Source organism: Myripristis murdjan, chromosome 18 (assembly GCF_902150065.1).
Source record: "Myripristis murdjan chromosome 18, fMyrMur1.1, whole genome shotgun sequence".
Taxonomy (NCBI): domain Eukaryota; kingdom Metazoa; phylum Chordata; class Actinopteri; order Holocentriformes; family Holocentridae; genus Myripristis; species Myripristis murdjan.
The window spans coordinates 16,840,648-16,862,622 of record NC_043997.1 but is presented as its reverse complement, the minus strand read 5'-3'; the positions used below and the strand labels follow the sequence as shown (position 1 = coordinate 16,862,622).

Sequence of the window (21,975 nt, the reverse complement as noted above, 5' to 3'; positions counted from 1 at the left end):
AAATAAGGCCCACAGTTTGTTCTTTGACACAGCCTGCTGAATCTGAACAAATGCTGTATCTCATTAGGCAAAGAATTTGCCCTTTTGAAATGGCTTGCTTGACTTGTGCGAGTAATTGGTAGGCCCTATATTTTCCGTAAACTGACTTAAGATATGGTCTTCGTGCATGGGACTTCACAGAAGCATGTGATAGGCTGTGAAACAGCTGTGCTTGTCAGCATGCAGACAGATGGGATGCCATATTTTAAGAGCTCTCCCTCTCTCTATCCTGCTTTGTCAAGACTCAAGTGACAACAGAGAGACTATTCAACCAAGACCATACGTGCTGTTCCACATTGCTTTATTATCTGACAGTAGATCTTAATTCATGTACTTTTCAAATCAAATGTAATTTCAACTTGATTTAGTATCTAACACAGATACATTTGCCTTTCATGTAGCATTGACCTCCAGCAATGGTAAATTACATTCACAGGAAACATTTCTGTCCCTCGTAAACTATGTACTTAGATAATAAATGGCAGATGTGATGTATTCTGCACAATATCCTTCAATAAGTGGTGGTTAGCATCAGCACCCGCTGGTGTACATTTGATAATACAGTAATTGCTGGGCTTTACCTTTCTGATTTTGTAATTTAGTTCTTGGTTAACATGGGTTTACATCGGTTTCTATCAACTACAGTTTAAGAAACTTGCATAAGAATGGTAACTGCTATGTACAAGCAAGGAGCAATAAAGAACATTTAAAGACAGTGTAAGAATGAAGTGCACTGAGAAATTAAGTTTGAGTTTGAAGGTCACTTTTATTAAATTCAGTGGGTGAACAAATTCAATACTGTCACACGGACAGTGCTACAACCACCATTAATAAGAACGGGAACAGACCCTTTTTTGTGAAACTAGCCCATAAAATAGCCGCCTAATCACTTCTGATAGCAAACACTGGAAAAGGACTTTGTCTGAGTGAGTGATCAGGCCGCTATGAGCTCAGGCCCTTAATATATAATCCATAAGGACAAGTTAAGCAATACACAACAACCTCTTGTCCAACAAAAGCTGAATAACTAGTCCGTCCTTCAGTTTTCTGTACACGTTCATGAAGTGAACATTAATACTTTAAAAATATGAAAATACTGTGACATAATACCTCATATCTTCTGCATCTGCATTAGCAGCACTATATTTCAGTGAGTAGCTCATGACCACACACTCTTGTGGCCTAGTTTGTGTTCAAAACCACACTTCTTAGTCCAATGACTAAGACAAAGATTTCACACCTTTCCCTTCAGATAAATGTTAACATATTTATAGTAATATTAGACCTCAGATCCTTCAGATTTAAATTAAATTGCTCACTGTTTTATGGCTACTTTTACTAAAGCAACAGTGACTTTATATGATCAACTGATCAGCAGCAGTTACAGCAGCATCAGCGTTTCAGGAAAATCAAAGTATGATGAATTGCCGACAAAAGCGCCACATAAAAGACAGATAAAACTCTTGTCAGCTAAAAGAGCCATTGGCTAAATCCTAGTATTCTGTCACTTTGCCTTAGGGGCATTTTGTTGCCCTTTCATTTTCTGAATTTAGTGAAAGTCCCTCCATTATGCTGACCTTAGACTCTACTAAGTGTTGAAAAATAGGCCTCTCCTCAATAGAAGTGTTCTCTGACAGCACCTAATAGCGCTCTCAATTATAAAATAAAATAATCATCAACAATTCACAAATCTGAGCATAGAAAACTACAATAATAAAAAAAGATCTGAGCCACAGTGTCCAGTGAATACTTCACTCCAGAGCCGTGGAATGTAGAAGAGCGTTTACTGAACTTCCTTCCAAAACTATTTACAGCCTCTCTGAGACTTCATATAACAACTAATTAACACTCTATTACCAACTCTAGGACCATTTATTTCAGCATCCATATATATATACCTTAGATACTATTTTCGGAGCAATTTGGGTCACCATTTGCTGAAGTGATGTAAGCTCTTTTATCACATGGCTCTTCAGTCTACTCACAGCAGGCTCGCATGGGTGTAAATACGGATCACAGTGTTCAAAGCTTTGATGAGCAACAAGCTTATTCATACATTACAGTGTGTGGCTGTTCATACTTCAGTGTGAATATTTTCATAGATGAACATCTGCTGAGCTGAATGTAATTATCTATATGTGACATAATGCTGCCGTGAGTTCTCTTATTGCTAGACGTGATCGCACATGCAAGCTGTACTGCTTGTTTTCACTACCTGTCTGTAAATATGAGTTCATGTTAAGTGCAGTAAGGAGTGTCTGGATTTTACAAAAAGCAGTGACTCATTGTGAGTGTGTATGTGTGTGTGCGTGTGTGTCTATGACAGCACAGTGAGTGTGACAGTTCCTTTGGTCCTTTTCAGGATGCCAACTGCCTCTTCATGGGTGACGCTCTCCAGAGTCTGCCCGTTCACAGCCATGATCTGGTCCCCTCGCTTCAGACGCCCGTCCTCCGCTGCTGCCCCCTGCATACACACAGGATTTGTGTCAGTGCTTGACACACAATGAGGTGTGTTACCAAGATATTCTCTTAAAAACACAATAAGAAAAATACAACTATCTAGATTTACAAAAAAAAAATCGTCCAGTAAACTTGCAAGTTATAATTCAACCTGCAAAAAGAAATCCAAATATGCCGCTCACCTTTCCGAAGACGGTTTTCACATAGATCGGCAAGTCTCCGTGCGGGCTGCCATAGCCTCCAACTATACTGAAACCTAATCCATCTGGTCCTCGGTTGAGGGTGATGGTCTTATACTGAGGCGGGCTAGTGGAAAGACATACAGACAGACTGACATTAGATGGGGAACATGGATCTGAAGCTGATAATACAGGCAAAAAGGCAAATGTTTATAGCAAATTTGGGGCAAAATTTGCAAGCAATTTTGCAGTTTGTCAGACGTAGCCAAGCTTGGCAGCTGAGCAATCTTTGCTGGTCACGTTGCTACATCAACCAATCAGACACAAGAAAACTGGTCAGGTGACCTGCCAGAAACTGATAATATTTCCAACAGATGGTGTAACTAGAGTGAACCCATACTTAAAGCACATTACTCAGGTAAGACTCTGTATACATTTATGCCAGTACTGAAATAAGTCCTCTTAATATATATATTTCCAGTGTGATTTGCCTAAATGATGTTGGGGACAGAGTTGGCTTCTAGTAGGGTCGATAATTCGTTATTGTTAACTACATTCAATAAGTCTATAATACATATTATGAAACCTTGATAAATTACTGAAACCGTTACTTTTTCATAGAGAAAAAGTTTCATAAAGAATGAAACTTAGATAACAGTGTTGGCAGTGTAGTGTTAGTGTCTCTTCTTTCATCCATTTCCAATAGCTGATGCAGTATGTGGTTTGTACCCCAGGTCATCTTGGAAGATGCAGCTTGGTGTGAGGCCTCCAGCTGCCTGCTCCTGAGAGGGACCGGTCACAGTGCTGTCACCGCCTGCTACTACCTACAAGCAGTACACACACACACACACACACACACACACACACACACACACAGAGTAACTGTTATGTTGAAGTCTTGTTTTGCTATCAAGATAGAGCAGATTGCTTTGTGTGTGATCTGCCCCTTGATAACTTACTTGCACCACTGTGGAGGCCAGTTTTATGGTCCTTCAAAGTCTAGTGCAGGTAGCCTTCAACCGTTCTTTTCAGGTGAAAACTGTACCCATAGATAATGTAAAAGATAGCCCAATCCTTCAACGACAGATTATCTAAATGTTTCTGTATGTTTATCTGATAATGTGTGTATGTGTGTGTGTGTGTGTGTGTGTGTAAGAGAGAGAGAGAGAGACAGAGAGAGAGACCTGCAGCTCTATGGTTCCCGTGGCGTTCTTGAGCAGAGTGACAGCCTGTGTGTGGCTCATGCCTTCAGCAGAGGTCCCACAAATACTGACGATCCGGTCCCCTATCTGGAGAGGCCAGAATGCCATAAAATTTAAAAGGTTGCACACTCAGTAAACTGCTTGGCACATTCTGCAGAGAAGCTGACTTTCAGGGCTTAGCAAGGATCAACTTTGCCATTAGTGGGGAAACTGCAGAGGTGGCTCTATGCCTGGGTTACTTTACCCAGCCCCACTTAGTGCTACATTAGTAATACAGCAGGGCTTGGGTTGGAAAAAAACAGCAAACAGCAGCAAGGACTGTAAAAAACATTTAAATTTAGCTCCGCCATTGCTGTTTATACACTTTAAGTCTCCTTTTGTAACAGTTTCAGATGTGCTTTTCATTGCCTGTACAAAGATGTAGCCTTCATAGCAGTATCACTTGCTAATTGCTTGCTGAACTGCTCTTGCAGTGTTACCCACAGACTTAGGAGAACCCTGCAGTCCAAAACAATAAGGAACATCCACAATGGCTTACACTGTAGCCGAGGCATTCATTCACTATGCAGTACAAAAGCAAAACTATGCTTGTGTTCAGCTGAGTAATTTCATTATGCTGCATTCTCATCTCTCATTCTGGCTGCAAAGATAAAGCACCATGAATATACTATTCAAGATTCCCCCTATTCATTTCAATGAGGCCTTCTGTTCTGTAGGTCTAATGATCTGAATGCAGGAGTGGGAGATTTATTGTCCATGTTGGCGATGGCCATTGTCCTCCTCCGATCTGTCTAGCACACAGCTACAATTGTCAGTTTGTCTGTGGTTTTACTGCGAGCTTGAGGTCACTGCTAAAGGCTGAATACTCTTAAACTAGGAAAGGATTTAAAATTTTCCAGCAGAGGAATGAGATCGGCTGTAAATAATGACGCACGTTTGAGCCTACACGAGCATTATTTGCATGCAAATTTTTGAGTTTTCCATGCTGTTGGCAAAATGAAGGTTACTGAGCGTGAGGATGGCTGGAAAGCTGTGAATCCTTACTTTGAGTTTCTGGGTCTGGGCGGCGAGACCAGTTGGATTCATCATGGCAATAAAGATGGGCACATCACCGAGCGGGCTGCCCACTCCGCCTGCTATACTGATGCCTAGAGAGTCAGTGGGGCCTTTGGTAAACTCAATCGTTCTGATGTCCTGGTGCTCGAGGGCTGTGGGGCAGCACAAACACACACGCACACACACATACCAATAATGTCAGGACATCTTGTACCAGGTTTTAAGAAATCTACTTTACTTACTTTACCTCACTCATATGCTTCAGATGTCACTGACAAATATTTCCATCTTAATAAGTCATTTAATCTCATATTCACTCTTAAAATTTCATTTTTCTTAAAACAAGTGAAAAAACTGCCAGTGGGATGAAATAATTCCAAGTGTCTTGATAACAGTTTTGCTTTGTTTCAACATATTTATACTTGAAAAAAAAAAAAAAAAAAACCTTAAACAAAAGCAGCAGATGTTTTCAATTGCAACATGTAAACAACATGTGTCTTACCTTAGGTATGGATAGGTAACCATGATTTAATATGAATAATACCAAAAATATCTGTTAGTTTGAAGTATGATATTCAGGGTACTTACATTCCAGGCTCTTGCTTTGCTTGTCAAAGTCACCGTGAAGGTTTCCTGATTCTGAGCGTGAGAGACCGGCCAACTTAGAGCTGCCTGTTTCACTCATCTGAAACCAAGTCATTCAATACTGTCATTTTCTATTCTTTGTTTTGAAGAACCAGATAAAGGGAAATTCTATTCTTGATCAAAGTGTTAAGATCAGAGCTGAGGCCAAAAAGGTTAATTACCTGACTGGTCTGGGACAGTCTTCTCTCAGAGTGGAAGGGTCCAGCTTTAAACCTCCCCACTTCCATTTTTATGGGCCCCACACAGCACTACAACCCAAGACATAAGATTATAAAAACTTGTTGCCTCAACAAATGCAGTTTAGAGTCAGATATCAACACAGACAAGCAGCTCTGTGAGCATATATACATTCAAACACACAGATAACACCAGCACTGACACTGAAATAATGAAATAAACTTTATTAATCCTGAGAGGAAACTGAGGTGTTTCAGCAGCAATGAATAGTATGACGATATAACTGAACACCAGAATAGTGTCATAACACTTTCATAGCCTCCCCAGTCACCAGATCTAAACATCACTGAATCTTTATGAAAAGGTCTGGAATGCGAAGTGTGAAGTAATTTTCTTGATCTTGACCCTTCGACAAATTGTTTTTCTTCCCGAAAATGGTCCAGTATCCCACTACACACAGTTCAGGACCTTTGGACCTGCCTTCCAGGAGGGAATGAAGCTATTCAAAAGGCCCAGGCTTCATATACATATAATGCTAGGTGTTTCTAGTATTTTGTCCACCAGCCACGCTCATTAAACAGACTGAAAATTAAAAACACAACATTGATCATGCACATACAGAGCTCCTACTGGCTAGAAAGAAATATTTTAGAATTACAAATTTACAGCCACGGTTAAGCATATATGCAGGGTGTACTAATGTACATGTTTGGCTATCTCACAGAGCAGATGTGCCATCCACTAATTATCCTTCAGGTCCTTCAGTCAGTAGTCAGTATGGTAGATGTACCTTGAGCAGTGCGGCCACAGCCTCCTGAGTGGCTGACCTGACGTCCTCCCCATTGACTGAGAGGATCTGGTCTCCCTGCATCAGACTGCCATCAGCGTCCACCACCCCTCCCTTCACTATGTCGGACACAAACACTCCTGTGTCATTCCTGGTGGGCAAGGAGGAATGAAAAAGATGACATTAAGTCATAAGAGCGGTACCATTTTTAGAGACTGTCTTATATGTCCTTCTCTCAGTTAAGTTCACACTGAGGTTAAAAGGCAAGTAACTCGTCTTTCGCTAATAATAGCCCTTGACTGGTACAACTGATTGATAGGTGCTGCACTGGTCAAGCTATTTCAAAAAAGTCTATCAAGTTCAGTTACTGTAATCTCGGAAACCCATCTTTGTCTTGCTTGGACTTGCTTGTCTTTCATAGTGTGAAAAAAATCACACTTTCCCCCACAACTAATCCTCCAAATCATGTTTTCCATCTTTTCTCTTGTATGTGTATAATGTTGACAGTTTGCAGTTTGTCATGAAAAATGGAAGTAAAATGTAGAGGGCATGGTGTTACTTGGAAATAGCGGGTGAAAACTGGTACTTGTTATATTCCCAGAGGAAAAGGCCTCTGGGAATATAACTTATTGCAGTAAGAAAAGAAGAGGACCTAGGGCTGGCCTACGCCTTTTTCCGACAGCACATCACTATTGTGGACTGTGCATTTCTGAGGTGCCAATCTCCACGTGGATTAAGATGAACATAAATTGAAGCTGTGAGGCGAGGCAACTTGATCCTGCTCCGTCCTCAGCGCCAGAAACACTTGGCTGTCACAGCTCTTCACCACTAACTGCTAGCTTGTGCTTTCCATTTTAGCCAAAGGTTTAGGTTTTGTGTTATGTTACTGTCTTTTCCATCCTAGTGTTTCAGTTGTTTTTCCGCTTGTGTAGCAAACCATTGTGAATTACCGAGACACAGGGAAAGTTTAAGAGCTAGGTCAAAAGTCAGGCTACCAACTGCTAACCGAACGAGGCAGAAGAGAAACGGATGTAGTCTTGGAGGCTGCAGCAAATCCTGCTCTTCCACTGTATTTTCTTAACTGATAAATCCACTCAGACTATTTCAACACAGACACAAGGGCAATCACAAAAACACTGGCATGTAAATGCACTCCAAGATAGGAACAAACACATCAACATTTACACATATGGACAGAACCAGACATCATGGACAGGAAGACAGAAAGACACACACAGACACAATCAGCAGTGCATGTGTATTTATGCCGGAGGGGCCTGACTCATTCCTGAGGGTTATCCCAAGAGTCAGATCACCCACCACGCTCCACACACACCTGACTGACAGCAGCAGACTGACACAGCCTGAGGAGCAGCAGGACAAACAAAGATGGGGAAAAAAAACACACGCAGGGAAGTTCCTGCTGACTACATATGGTTTTGTATGCGTCTGGGTGGTGGATTCTGTGTGGAGTCCTGGGTGGTTGCTGGAGCACTGGGACGTGTGTGTGGGTATGTTTGTTGATGCAACTGTGTGCAACTCTAAAAAAAAACTTCCTAGTTCTAGAAGGCAAGTTTTTTTTTTCAAGCACTATTTACCTCTGTTCCCGTGATCTGCATTAAAACAACGAACACACAAACATTACGTGCAATCTCTAGAAGGCAATTGCACTAGATTTCACTCAGCAGCAAAGACAAAGTTATCCAAGTGTTAAATGATGCTTACACTAATTGGACTCAAATAAGTAGCCACATACTAGCTTCTCATCATTGAGAGAGGAATCCACATTAAAAGTAACTGCATGTGTACGGCAAAGCACATTTTGAGAGCACTGCAGTAACATCTTAATTTGATTCTCCTACCTCTGGCCCCAGCTTTTTGCACTTAGTCCATACTCACCATAACGTGTACTAATTTTCAATGTAGGATAGAAATATGTATCACTTTACTGTAATGCAGCCTTTAAAACAAGTAACACTCATGCCATATTACAACATTTCTATACCCCAAATCCCAGATGATATCTAGTTTCTTATCATGATGTTGATATAATATTGACATATCGAGTTCAGTGTATGCATTATGATTATTTATTAAAATCTCACAAGATAGTTTGGTCACCTCTCTGTGACAAGTATTACCCCAGCTATTGTGTACGGTATGATAATGAGACCATACAATGCAGTAACATTTTGGAGTTATGGTAGACTTCTCTCACCTTCTCCCTACAATGCTGAGGCCCAGGCCCTGGCCAGGCTTCTTGTTCAGCTCCACGGTGAAGGCGTCCCACAGGTCCTCCTCCTTGTACTGGGCCTCGTCCCTGTAGACGGTCAGCCGGACCCTCTGCGGGGTCTGACGCAGCACGTTGATGGCCTCATCATGTGTGGCCGCACGTAGGTCAATGCCATTCACCTGTGAAGAGACAAGGAGATGGCTTGTGTGTCAGCAATATGAGGTCATCACATTGTGCTAATTGACGACTTCTTACAACAAGTGAGAACAGCAAAGAGAAATACATAGAGAGAGAGGAAGAAATATATTTAAGGGACAATATTTTAAACCTGAGCCTTATTTTCCTAGTTTTTGCCATTATTCAAAATTTTGTCCCTCATTTTACTGTAGGGCTTTATGAACCTCTGTTCAGTCACAACTATTTACATAGGAGACATGATTTTATATTGAAAGGATGTGCTTTTTAATCACACTGAATCACATTTGAATTTCAACTGTTGGAAACTGCACTGGGCCTCTTAATGTGCAACGGAGAGCAGCACTCCCTGCAAAATACATGTACGGACATCTCTACAGTGAAGTGTACAAATTTTGAATACAATGAATCACTTATCACGATGAATAGATAGAAAATCAAGATTTCTCACAGCAAGGCCTTTAGAAAAATGATCTTCAAGGAGTCTCTTTTCTGAGTTTAGCAACCAAAACAAGTTGTCAGATGCTGACAGCTTGACACAGCTTAACTTTCGGTCAGTATTGTTTGTGAGCAGCCAGTGACGTACAAACTTTGTTCTCTGTCCTTTGTGTAACACCATTGGCACTGCAGCTACTAATCAATGAGCTTCAATCAGCCAGAGGACATGGTGTGACTGATGTGGTTACTGGAAATCTATAGTTCTGGTAGCTCCATTCTGTTTTGTGCACCTGCCTATACACTATACTAAATGAAATTCTCCTTAAAAATCAAACTGTTGAGATGTCTACATATAGGATTGTAAGTGGAGAACCACAGGGTATTGTGAGAAAAAATGCCAAGAGAGATTGCATTCCCACAAAAGACAAGCCCTACTGGCCAGCATTAACTTGATTGCTGTCTTGCATTGGTTCACATTAAAGGGGGGAAATACCCCATTACTTTTATCTGTGGGCATGCAATATCTTTTTCCCATAGCAGAGCGAATGGTCTGCTAATGGCATTGGTTACCGCTCTTTCACTTTTCCACTCTGACCCTACTGCTGAACACAACAGCTTGGCTTGGGGCCAGAAGTGAATAGCAGAGGTCAATTAAGTCTTCGGATTTGTGTCCGTGTGTGTGCGCCTATGAATTCAGGTCTGTACCGTAACTAACCTCCTGAGCTCCACCTCTGCCCTCCCTCTGAGAAAGCCTGGGGTCAAAGGAAGGGCGACTCCAAGTGTAGCTGGGCTGATGTGTCACTTAACATGTCACATAAGGACGAATACTAGTTCCTCTGCTCTATTATATACTTTTTTCCTGATGTTTTAATCATATTGGATAATTTCATTCTTGAGTACACTCTTTCCCTGGCAACAATTCTTTGATTTCCACACCTAGTAGAGTTGAATTAGAGATTTTGTGTGCTATTAACTGCACACAAAAACTGTGTACTATTTTGTGCACTATTAACTGCAAAAATTTCCATCTTAGTAAGTCGTTTAGTTTCATATAAGTATCAAAAACTGTTTTTTGTTTTTTTTTTTCCCTGAAATCAAGTGGTAAAATCTGCCTTATTTCCAATTTGCCTTATTTCAAATGCAGTTTCACTTGTTTCAGGATTTTTTCTGGAAAGAATATGATACAATAAATAAATTTTAAAAAGTCACAATGAGGAAGATCAGCCCACTAGTATCAGGAAAATGACACTTGACTCAAGAGTTGATTAACACTGTAAACAAGTGGGATTATCTCAACCAACTGTCAGTTTTTTTTTTTTCATTTGTTTCAAGAAAAAATAATTTTTAAATGATTATCTATATATCAGACTAAAATATCAGACTAAAAATGGAGTTTCTTGCAGTATCCATAATGGAACTCATATTTCTTGTCAGCTTCAAATGTGACTACATACAAATGGGGACAAGATTTCAGCTATTTGCAGTCTTTCAGGAGGCCCTGACTGAACCTGACACACAAATAGTCTTAAAAGTGGAAATGGTGCTTTCATGTCAAGCTAGAACTCCTCAGGCAATACTCAATAATTTGAAACATGTTGAACACCTTTTTTTATCTAAGTCACTTCCGATGCTGATTATACTGTAGCGCACCTCTAAGATTTGGTCTCCAGCCCATAGCCTGCCGTCTTTGGAGGCTGCTCCTTCTTCATAAACTTCATGGATAATAATGGCTCCCTGGAGAGAGAGGGAAAGATGGGGAGTAAGTAATGGACAGGAACAGAAGAGAAACAGGTACTATTTCTGAGAAACGGTAGAGCCTCGCAGGGGAGATAGAAGGTGAAAAAGGGATGATGACAGGTTATGATGGAATAAATGACTGAAGGAGACACAGGATGAGATGGCGCAGAATGGAGAAGAATCATATTGGCAAAAGAAGATGAAGTAATGGTCGACGTGGTCTGTTGGGAGAGAGGAGGACACTGGGTGCCAAAACACATCTAGGCAGAGACAAAATGCTCTCTTCAGACGTGTGCGTGTGACTGGCCATCATTTTAGATTACACTTTCTGCGAGTGAGATATATGTGTGTGTGTTTGCGGCTTGCAGTGTAAGTGTGTGTGTTTCTCTGCATTCCAGCGTGAGTGTCATTTGGGGTTCAGAGGTTACATTCCAGGGCTGGATATTGTCTGCTGTGGCCGAGGCCAGACAAAGAGCTGCTCCCCCAAGCCTGACTGAGCAGACAGAATAGATGGGCTGAAGAGAGGAGGAAAAGGGGAGGAGAGAGGGAGGAGGGGGAGGAGAACAGGCTCTGACAACATCATTTCCTACATTCCTGAACCTCCACGGTTATTTCAGACCTGAGTTAAACCACCACTGAAGCTTCCAAGTGGGTGGCATATCCTCGTGGTTTGTATTATCATGTTGTATGTCCAAGTGTCAACATTTTTAAGCAAATTATGAGTGTGATGAATCTACATACAATCGCATAACTTATGAAATGCAGTCAGATATTGAAAAAACCTTTGGCTTAACACTGATTCAATTCAATTTGCTACTTCGTGATGCTTCAATTCAAGTTTGTTAAACCACAACTGAAGTCAACAATTGGGTTCAGTGGTTTTGGACAAAATTGTATATCCTTTTATAAACACATGCCATAATGTACGACTATCCTTTTTCTTCTGAAATTTTCTATAAAACATAAACAAAAGCTTTTTATACTGATTCAGGCAAAGTCAGACCAATTCATTTGAATTTATCTCTTTTAGCAGAATGATTCATCATCAGTGCATCAATGCAATTAATGAATCATTACACCTCTAGCAAATACAAATTCTGAAAGGCAAGATTTCAGATTGTGAAGTACAAAATGTTTTGTGGTAACAATATTTAACTAGTGTTGTCAAATTAATTACCCCTCTATAGAACTAGACCATAGCCCAACCACTTATCCCCAATTTTTTGTGACTACGATTGACAGTAGGCCGCTGTGAAAGTGCTCAGATCAAAGCAGCCCTTTGATACAGTGATAGTGTGCCATTAGCGGGTCGTATTCTTTGTTTCCTACCAGCAGGGTGTCGCAGCCTCCCACGATGCTGAGGCCCAGGCCCGTCCGGCCCTTTGAGATGTCGATAGTGGTCTCACAGCCAGGGATGATGGGACAGGTTGCAGGATCAGAGGCCAGGGTGGCAGGGGTGGATGAGCGACTTGGGCCTAGAAAGGGAGTGAGATGTCCCAATTAAAAGCACTGTGCACTGTCTATTGATTTCTCTTAGCAACAGTGCACTAACTGCACAAATGTAAAAACAAATGTACATAGTGTATCCACTTATATAAGTGTTACTGTTGGTGGTAGTCGTTTGTCTTCTTAACTACTCTCTTATTACGTTCCTGATCAGTTAATATAGATCACAATACATACATAAGTCTTTTTAATTAATTTTGATGTAGTAGATCATTATATTCTAGTAAGCTGGCTTACTTCTGATCGGTTCAGTTTCTGGTTCGGCCAAGGTAGCTGTGGCAATGCTGGACAGGCTGGGTAGACTGGTAAAGGCTCCATCTGAGCCTCTCCTCTCCTGGCTGGTTGACTGGGCATAGGAGGAGGAGGAGGAGGTGGGGGTTTCTGCTGTAGAGAAGGTTAGCTTCACTGGACCTTTGGCTTTCCTCAGCAGAGAATTGACCTGGAAGAAACCAGAATATCTAATCAGACTGACTCTTTGAAGGTAATGCAAGGCGGTGAGAGGAATTTATTTCCAGCGACACTCTACCTTTTCCACAGAGTAGCCCAGCACTGATTCACCATTCACAAATATGAGTTTGTCCCCTGGTTTGATGCAGCATTCCTGCATGTAGCAGATTATAACTTGAATTAGTAATCTTAAATGCAATGATGTAAATGTAATGATGAAGTTTTTCTATGCAATACATGCTACATACTTTGCCTGTGTGTCCTTTCACTTCAGACGCACTCTGAATTTCAACTCCACTGCTGGTGTCCCCCTCGACAAAGGTAATGCCAAGACCACCTTCCTCCTTTTGGATAGAGAGCATCACTGAATAAATGTGATTTAATCAGGTTCCATGTTGTAAACTACAGTAGTAGTGATGCTAGCCGTGCAGACCGACCTCATTTCTGTTTTCATTCTGACTTGTCTTAGCTTTGACATGCACCAAATCAGAGAACTATGCAAGTTCTCCACAAAAAAGCATTGCCAAAGACAATTAATCTCTGGAATAGTAATTAGCCTCAGCTCTACCTGGAATTCTTCACAGTGCTGATTGTTTGTTCCAAGAGAGGAGTTTCTGTGCATGTGTATATGTTGTATGTATCCTTGGGCTAAACAGATGCTAGCTTTATGCTGTCATCCCCTGTTGCTTTATAAACCACAGGGATTGTCCCACACTAGGGCTTTCATCCAGGTGCTTTGGCTTTTCAAGCTAGGATATGTTCCTGCTTTCTCTCACTTTCTATGTTTCTGTTACAGGCCCTTTGGATGTGCTGTCACCATGCTGTTTTCTCATTCACTCACTGGCTTTGTATACATCACTGTCCTAGCTGACAATTTTCTAGCTCATTTCTCTCTTTTGGCAGCATGTCAGACTCAACTGCATCTGTCTGCTCTCTCTGTTCATCTTTCTTTCCCAGTCTGTCCATTCCTCTTCCATTTCTGTGTATCTCAAAAATGAACGATTCTCTATAGTTTTGTGACTCAGCAAATTTAGGATTGTCATGTGTGTGTTTTTTGGGTGTCAGTGTATCTCACCTGCGGCTGTACAATGTGATGCACATATTTTGATGTGTCAGCATCAGCAGTAGAGGCACTTGATTCTAGCTGTAAGGAAACAGACAGTAGTTAGCATGATGCAACAACCATCTAAATTTAGTTTGTGTCTGTGCTTGTGTGTTGGTAAGTAAGAAGATGGAGAGGACAATGTGTGTTTTTATGTCTACACAACCACTGTTTGTGGTTTCCTCTGGCTTTTTAAGTGGCCTGGGTGGCAACATCACCAGCTGGCTGAGTTACACACTGGCACGGGAAGTTGAGAACTGTGGGACCACACAGATTGACTTTTGGGATTGGAGACAAAAAGCTACTGGAAACAGTTCAGGAGCTCTATGCAAGGTACCAGGGGAAGACAAAATATTTCTATATGACATGATTAGTCTCAGTATTTCACTGGATATTTCTTTGGTGGCTAGAAAAATACTTCAATGACCTAAAAAACTGGCACTGAAAAAACTGTTTCTTGTAAAGGCACTGAAAAAGTTTGAAGGTATTATAAGTAATAGTTAAAATGTAAGTGATGCATTTTGCTAGATGTGCCAGTTATTCTGAGTTTGATTTATTGCTGTTTGAGGTAGAGCTCATAATTTGCACACTGTGCATGAGTTTGTATGTGTGTGCATATGTGTGTGTAAGTGTGTGTTTGATACTGTTCTAAATCTGTAATTAGAGCTAGTTGCTACATTTGGAGACAAAGTCGCCTTAATTTAACTTATAAATACATAATTGCACATCTGAGAGAAATTTTGCATTTATAATTGTTTAATGCTCAGGACTGTCTTGTGCTATTGTGAATATAAATAAATGTAGTAAAATTTGTACATGCGCTCATGAGTGAGTGTATGAGCACACATGTACCTCAAAATGGGGCTCCCCTGTGTCCCCCTCCTGCTCTCTCACCGGTCCCACGGCCATCTGGTTCAGCGCCTCTGTGTTCCTGTTCCAAAGAGTCATAACTCACATAAACCACTGCGCCACTGCCTCACCATGACGCCTCGGCTCTGTGTGTGTATGTGTGTGCGTGTGTGTGTGTGTGTGTGCGTGTGTGTGTGTGTGTGTGTGTGTGTGTGTGTGTGTGTGTGTGTGTGTGTGTGTGTGTGTGTGTGCATGCGTCTGGGGGAGGCAAGGAGGTCGTAACTCACAGGAAATACTGTGTTGATTAGAGTGTCACTTTTAGGGCGTAAGGACAGGGGTACAAGTTATGAACAGAGTTAAGTGGTGTGATCCTGACAAAGACGGTTCAGAGTTGGGTCAAGGCCTCATGGCTGTAACTTCAACCATGTTTGACTTTGTGCTGATATGCCAGAGGATGAGATACGGCGATGTTTTCACACCCAAATCCCGTTATCACACTCAATCCCACAATCTGATCCTGTTATTATTATTATTTTTTTCTTATTGGCAAATCATTTAAACACAGTTAGAAGAGAACTTAATAAATCACTGGAGAAAATGTGGTGGAATAGTAATTGTTAAGCTAACGAATACCTTCCTGGCTGAAATGTGCAAGGGATAACTGAAAGGGATCAGAAACACTGAAAGTGGTGTTTTTTGAGGCACAAAATAATAATAAAAAACATGACATACTTACATACAGGTAAAAATGCAAATGTAAGACTGCTTTTCTCTAAAATAAACTGCTAACTCTCTTTGAACTGAGGTTAAAAATCAAGTAGATGGGCATCACTGGATGTTTTATAGTGGTGTGTTTAATCAGATTGATTTGATAGCTGTTCTTCCTGACCTTCCCCCTCCCTCTCCGCTACTCACCATGCCTGCACTGCATTTTTCAAACTCTTGGGGGAGGCGAACTGCTTGTAACATCACAAACTTACTATCATCAAGCACTTCTTTCTTCTGAAACACAATAGCTCCCTCTATTGGACTTTATGCAGCATTACAACAGACTTGAACTTTGCCACTTAAGGCCAGTTTTCATTTCAAACACTCCTAAAATGAAGCAAATTATTTTCTGACAGTGACAGACCTGATTTCCATAGCATTATGTACATAAACACCATTAGAAAAAGGTATTTACTATACCTGATAAAGATGATTTTGACTTTGGATGGAGAACTTTTAATGATGGAAGATGCGTTCTGGTGACTGTGACCATAGAGGATCTGCCCATTGATCTGACAGGATACAAAAAACACACAAAAAGACTGATCACAAAAAATTAATGTGATAGAAAGCAGTCATATGAAAAGAAAGCCTGATTAAACTTTTGATTCTATGGCTTTAAATCTTTCTGTTTTTGGTCTGTCACAGTGGCACGCAAACTTTACTTACAAAACTCACTTCATTTGAGAAGTGCACAGACCAAGTGGCTCACCTCCAGCAGTTCATCCCCAACAACCATGCGTCCATCCTCACCAGCTGCCCCATTGGGGTCTATTCCCACCACGAACACACTCATTCGGGAGCGGTCCCTGTTCCCAGCCAGGCTGAGGCCCAGTCCCGTCTTGCCTTTCTCCAGCTCAATCATATACAGCACCCCTGGGAGGCTGCCATAGCGCTGGATTATCTTCTCTGGAATAGAAATAATGGCAGACAGAGAATGAGTCTGTAGAATGAAAGTCATACTGAACAGCGCCAGGTTTGTTTTGAGCCTGAGCTTCCATTTCAATTCATTTCATGTGGTTCCATTGCTAAGATTATGCAAAGGCATGCAACGCAAATGGTAAAAAGTTTGAAATGTCAGACTGCCGAGTTTGTATTCCCAAACAGTTCCTTCTCTCCATTTTCTTCACTCTAACCATCTATCACTTTAGTGTCCATTGTTATCCTTTCCCTTTCTCACTCCATCTCATTCTCTTCCACTCCCCACATCTCCGAGTCTTTCACTGTCTCTCCATTCTTCCGTCTCTTGTGTTTTAGATGGCCAGTGTTCAGAGCAATGGGCTCTTGTGGTTTTGGGCTCCATGCCACTGTCGAACCATCAGTCCCCTAGTCCTCTACTAATCTCCAGAACTCACCTCCCCAGGACCTACCTCATCAATCTTATCCCCGCAGGACAGACACTGACAAACACACACACACTCAGACACACACAAATTCACCCCAGTCCCAGGTGTTTGGAGGCTGGAAGTCTGCCCTTTATGCTGGCTGACTGAGTTGAGTGGCATTGAATTTGACTGAGTCTCCTTGTGACGATGAGTTTCCCCTACAGTTCACACTACCAGAGACTGCATGATGCTAAAAGCTTCAAAGGGACAAAGAGTCCTTCAAGTTTTGATGAGGTGCAGCTACCTTGAATATGCCTGTGTATCACAGCACTTTTATTGCCGACTGTGGATAGGCTCAAGTCAAACATGTGATGTGAAGGACCTCTAGTGGCACCTAGGTAGTAATGCATCATGAAGCAAGGAAAAGGGTGACTAATACGGTACACCTCCAGTGATTGATGCTATTCAGCTGAACATTTCTGGACTGTGCACACTGAATTTAAGTTTGTGTTTGGAGTGCAGTCTCATCTAATTCTTATTTAATTGTTTCTATTAGGGTGCATTCACATGATTCACATTTGGAAAATGTATTCAAACTCTGGCTTGTCAGCTCCTTTGGCCCAGGTAAGAATAATGCCAGACTTTTGGCTTGCACCAAATAACCATGCTGAGACTGTCTGAAAATGTAGTTATTTTGTAGTTATCTTTCAAATTAATTGTGCTGTGGTTCCTGAGGTCTGAAACATAACCCAAGTCAATGGCATGAAATATGTGGTGATACTACAAAAACACTCATGTTCAGCTGTTTCTTTAGGTGTTCTTTACTTTGTTCTTAAAATTACAACAAACAGCATAAGCAAGTAATTTAATACTTTGCTACATGTTACAGGGATGTGAATAAGATTTATTTCAACAGGCTACAGTAACTTTGTCCAGTAAATAAGTTATTTCTGAGTAGGGCTGAGCAGTTAATCAAAATATTATTCAAACTGCAATAATGAAAAGTGCAATATTCAAATTGCAGGAGCTTTTTTTTTTTTTTTTTTTTTTGGATAAAGGTAAAATGTGAGACAGAATACCATTATAAATGAAGTACTGTTGTGCTACAGAAATGCCCTGGCCTACAAATCACATTCTGCAGACGTAAGAGAACATGTTTGTTTTTTTCTGTGAAAATGAAAATTATGATGCAAAAATGATCATTCCCACTGAAATCGTGAATCATATTGCAGTCGCAATGCCTGTCAAAATAATTGCAATGTGAGTTTTTTTTTTTTTTTTGTTATCATATTCAGCTCTATTTGTGAGTCCATGTGACTTTTGGTAACAAGCAAATGGTTTACTTGTAACTGGGCACTGTAAGACAAACTCTGGACCAAGGAAAACAAACTATCCACTATAGAGAAAACATATTATAGGTGTGATAGTGTCCTAAGAGTGTGAACTCACTCCAGCTGTATCCAAACTCGTCCTCCACCTCCTCGTCCTCCTCCTCAGTCTCAGCAGGTCTGTCAGGGATCTCTGTCAGGGTGTCTGTATCTGTCTCTCCCACATGGGGCACCACAGGCAGGGAGATAGGAGTGGTGGTGGGGGAGGCTTTCCCAGCTTCCCGCTTTGCAGGCTGTCACGCCATGGATGAAGTTGGAAAATTGTTTATTAGTGAAAGTCAGAGAATAGAGAAAGGTTTTGTCTTTGGATGAAAGTGTGAATCAAGTTGTTGTTAGATGTACTTCTCAGAAAAGGGAGGCACTTGAGAGGCGTTTATGTAATCAATACGAGTGATGTGTTCTATTTACACTAACAGCTTGACCAATTTTGTCAGAAGTTGTTAGTGGTAGTCTGAAAAATGACAGCTATGCGATACAGTTATGTGGAGATGCTGGATCTTCCCAGTTGAATAAACCTTAAGTCAATCAAACTATTTAAGGGCCAGCAAAAAAATAATCCTTCTTTATACTTAAAATGATGCCTGCACAGTCTCAAAAATTAAATCATTCTTCAAATCAAACACTTGCCCATCAGGCACTCACAAGGACACTTACCTTGAAACCAAGTGGAACATAATCAAAAGCACACTTTTGATTACTTTAATTATCTTTTTGGTCTCACCTCAGAAAAGCATTTTGATTCAAAGCTTAGAATCAAAACATCTGCTTTTACAAGCCACGGAATGGAGTATTGATTCTCATAAATCTTGCAGCAAGTGACAAAACCCCATTAAAAAGCAAGGCCAAAAAAGAGAAAATTGGTGTGGCACAAAAATGCACAATAGAATTCAGACAGGTGGAAAAGTAGTTGTTAGGACACCGTGTATGCATGTACGGCATGTTAGAATATATTCAGTATATGAACCATGTCACCATATATCTTGCCGCCCATACATGCATACACTGAAACTTAAAGTGTAACACACGTCGACTCAGAGACCCACAAACCTTAAATGGAGTAGGAGTGAAAGGGTTAGTTGGGGAGAGGCGAAGGAAAAGTCTACTGTGACTGTCACCCTCCTACAGAGAAGAGACAAATGGTAACAGCTTCATAAGACAACACATTTATGACACAGTTACTCTGAATCTACTGATGTCACTCAAAACTCTGCCAAGTGTTGCAAAGACTGGGATGCTTTTAACAACACAGCTCGGTTTTATGGCCGAGGGTCTGAGTGAAGTCACCTACTCTAAAAAGACCCATTTGTTTTAGTGAATTTGATCTGAAATAAACTTGCATTTCAAAACACTCATTATTGAATAGTTGGTACTGTGGTGAGCAACACCTTCCAAAAAGAGTTTGAGACTACAACAAATACAACACACTAGATAGGTGACAGATGCATAGAGGGGAACTGGAAATACCAACCTTGTCCTTGTTGTCACTGGTAGCCGCAGCTCTCTCCTCATTGGAGTCCACTGGTGATGACTGGTGTATACAAGACAGATACAAAGGTAAATCAATCTAGTCTAGATCACACAATCACAAAAATGAATATTAAATGATTTTTCATCACATCTAGAAAGCAAATCATAATATTCATTTGCATGTACATGGATAATCTTATGATTTTGTTATGATTTGATCCTATACAAATAAAACTGAATTGAATGACTGATTCTGTATCATATTGAGGCATAATGCAAACTAGTAATCCAATGGTAAGTGTTCTGAATTACTGAAACCAGTCCCATGCATCATAGGCCACAGCCTGGAACTGCATCCATTCATAAAGTAGATTTTTTTAAAACCAAACTTTGACTTGTTTCCTTCACAAGTATTGACAGCTAAGCTTGGAAAGACAGGACTGTGACTTGTCCTTGGTCAGGCACATATACCCAAGCATGCCAAAACACTGAAGTGTTGAGTGGAAAAGGGCAGCCCAGTGCCGCATTTCAATCCAAACTTGACCATTTGTCCCCTATGAAGAGACTTCAAATTTTCTGCCAGAACCTCTTATACTTTATAGTTCTTCACAGTTGTTAGACTATTTTCAATCTTATTGAATCGTGTCTTTGAACTGGCAGTGGGAAAGAAACTAGGGACAGAAGGAGAAATACAATGCACTAAAAAGCTTTGACTATGGATTATATAATTTGCTTCGTTCAACAGGGAGGCAGACAGGCACAGAAGCAGAGGAAGACATAAAGCAACACATGCTGATAGACAAGGAAAAATATTTACAAAAAGTGTGCAGGCAAATAGGTATACACACACACATCCATGCATGTTTGCACACACATCATCTCCCCACACACACAGAAATGTACCAGATAATATAAGCAAGTATTTTTATGCCTTAGGCAGATGATTGCCACACAGGATGAAAAATGAATAATGTGGTATTTGAAACTCAATTTTGTTTAATTTAACTTCTGTTACTAATGGCTGGCCAAACACTAAATGAATTGCCCTTTTGTGGTTAACTGGAGATGAAAACAGGTTATTTTGAAAATACTATTTGACCCATGTTTGCGTATAAAGAGATTCTCCGTCGCTGACTTCTTCACTCACCTGCAGTGGCTCACTGTTAACAACTGACAGAAGTCAAAGGAATACAGGTCAAGGAAAAATAACATACACACACACACACGCATACACAGACACATGCAAGCAGACAAAGACATGGCGTAGCTTTCTAACCTGGGGGAGGGCAGGTGCTAAGTAGGTTTGATTAGTGCAGCAAAGGCTTGACCCGGGGAGGCTATTTAGCTGCAGAAAGGGCAGGGGCGGCTTCTAAAAGCAACACACAGAACCAACAGCTGACAACTTGAAGGATATTTAACATGATGGCTGAGCACTTCTGACAAAATTGAATTGGAGGCCATCTGGGGAAAAAACGGGAGTGAATGGAGGACAGAAACACCTCGGGTTTTATTCAAATGAGCAACCATTAGAGCAAGCAGTTTCCTTGTTGAAAGCCATTTTCTCTATACCCCAAAAAAGAAAAAATCAAAGCAGAGCCTCTTCCTCTGAAATAGTTTAACAAAGTGTTTCAAAGATTCCTCCAGGCTATCTTGAGATTATTCACTGCTTACAAGAGAAGGATTTGAAAACTCTTAAAGGAAAACAGCATGGATGTGTTATTATATTCACTAGGTGGCCCCCAGTGGCTATATTTAAAAAAGCCGTTTACTGACCTGCCTATAGCACTTAAAGATATTATCCAATCACAATATTTTCTGCTCGTTCAGTTTGCTGTTATCAATTCAAGCTGAAAGATGTGTGAGCAAAATACAAATGATGGCTATTCATCGGCAATGAATTTATAGCAAAGTGAAAAGCTGTCCTGTATCTCCTGCCTCATTTTTTTTTTTTTTTACCTGCTCTTCTCCTTTGAGT

At 40.8% G+C, this 21,975-nt stretch overlaps 1 protein-coding gene across 2 annotated transcripts in view; it reads right to left on the bottom strand.

Annotated features, from left to right (window-relative positions):
- Window positions 1-785: 785 nt before the first annotated feature.
- mpdz (multiple PDZ domain crumbs cell polarity complex component) overlaps window positions 786-21,975 on the bottom strand; it is a 54,609-nt gene continuing 33,419 nt past the window's right edge. For both annotated transcript variants that reach the window (XM_030076912.1, XM_030076913.1), the window contains 21 exons: window positions 20,002-20,061; window positions 18,595-18,766; window positions 16,533-16,729; window positions 16,241-16,332; window positions 15,056-15,134; window positions 14,177-14,245; window positions 13,350-13,445; window positions 13,181-13,255; window positions 12,892-13,093; window positions 12,478-12,623; window positions 11,062-11,145; window positions 8,764-8,957; window positions 8,144-8,158; window positions 6,549-6,696; window positions 5,743-5,829; window positions 5,525-5,621; window positions 4,925-5,088; window positions 3,863-3,967; window positions 3,408-3,502; window positions 2,682-2,805; window positions 786-2,503 (listed from right to left, as the gene is read on the bottom strand). In XM_030076912.1, coding sequence (XP_029932772.1) covers window positions 2,357-2,503; window positions 2,682-2,805; window positions 3,408-3,502; window positions 3,863-3,967; window positions 4,925-5,088; window positions 5,525-5,621; window positions 5,743-5,829; window positions 6,549-6,696; window positions 8,144-8,158; window positions 8,764-8,957; window positions 11,062-11,145; window positions 12,478-12,623; window positions 12,892-13,093; window positions 13,181-13,255; window positions 13,350-13,445; window positions 14,177-14,245; window positions 15,056-15,134; window positions 16,241-16,332; window positions 16,533-16,729; window positions 18,595-18,766; window positions 20,002-20,061 — 2,448 coding nt within the window. In that variant the 3' untranslated portion in view covers window positions 786-2,356. The remainder of the gene's footprint in view (window positions 2,504-2,681; window positions 2,806-3,407; window positions 3,503-3,862; window positions 3,968-4,924; window positions 5,089-5,524; window positions 5,622-5,742; window positions 5,830-6,548; window positions 6,697-8,143; window positions 8,159-8,763; window positions 8,958-11,061; window positions 11,146-12,477; window positions 12,624-12,891; window positions 13,094-13,180; window positions 13,256-13,349; window positions 13,446-14,176; window positions 14,246-15,055; window positions 15,135-16,240; window positions 16,333-16,532; window positions 16,730-18,594; window positions 18,767-20,001; window positions 20,062-21,975) is intronic.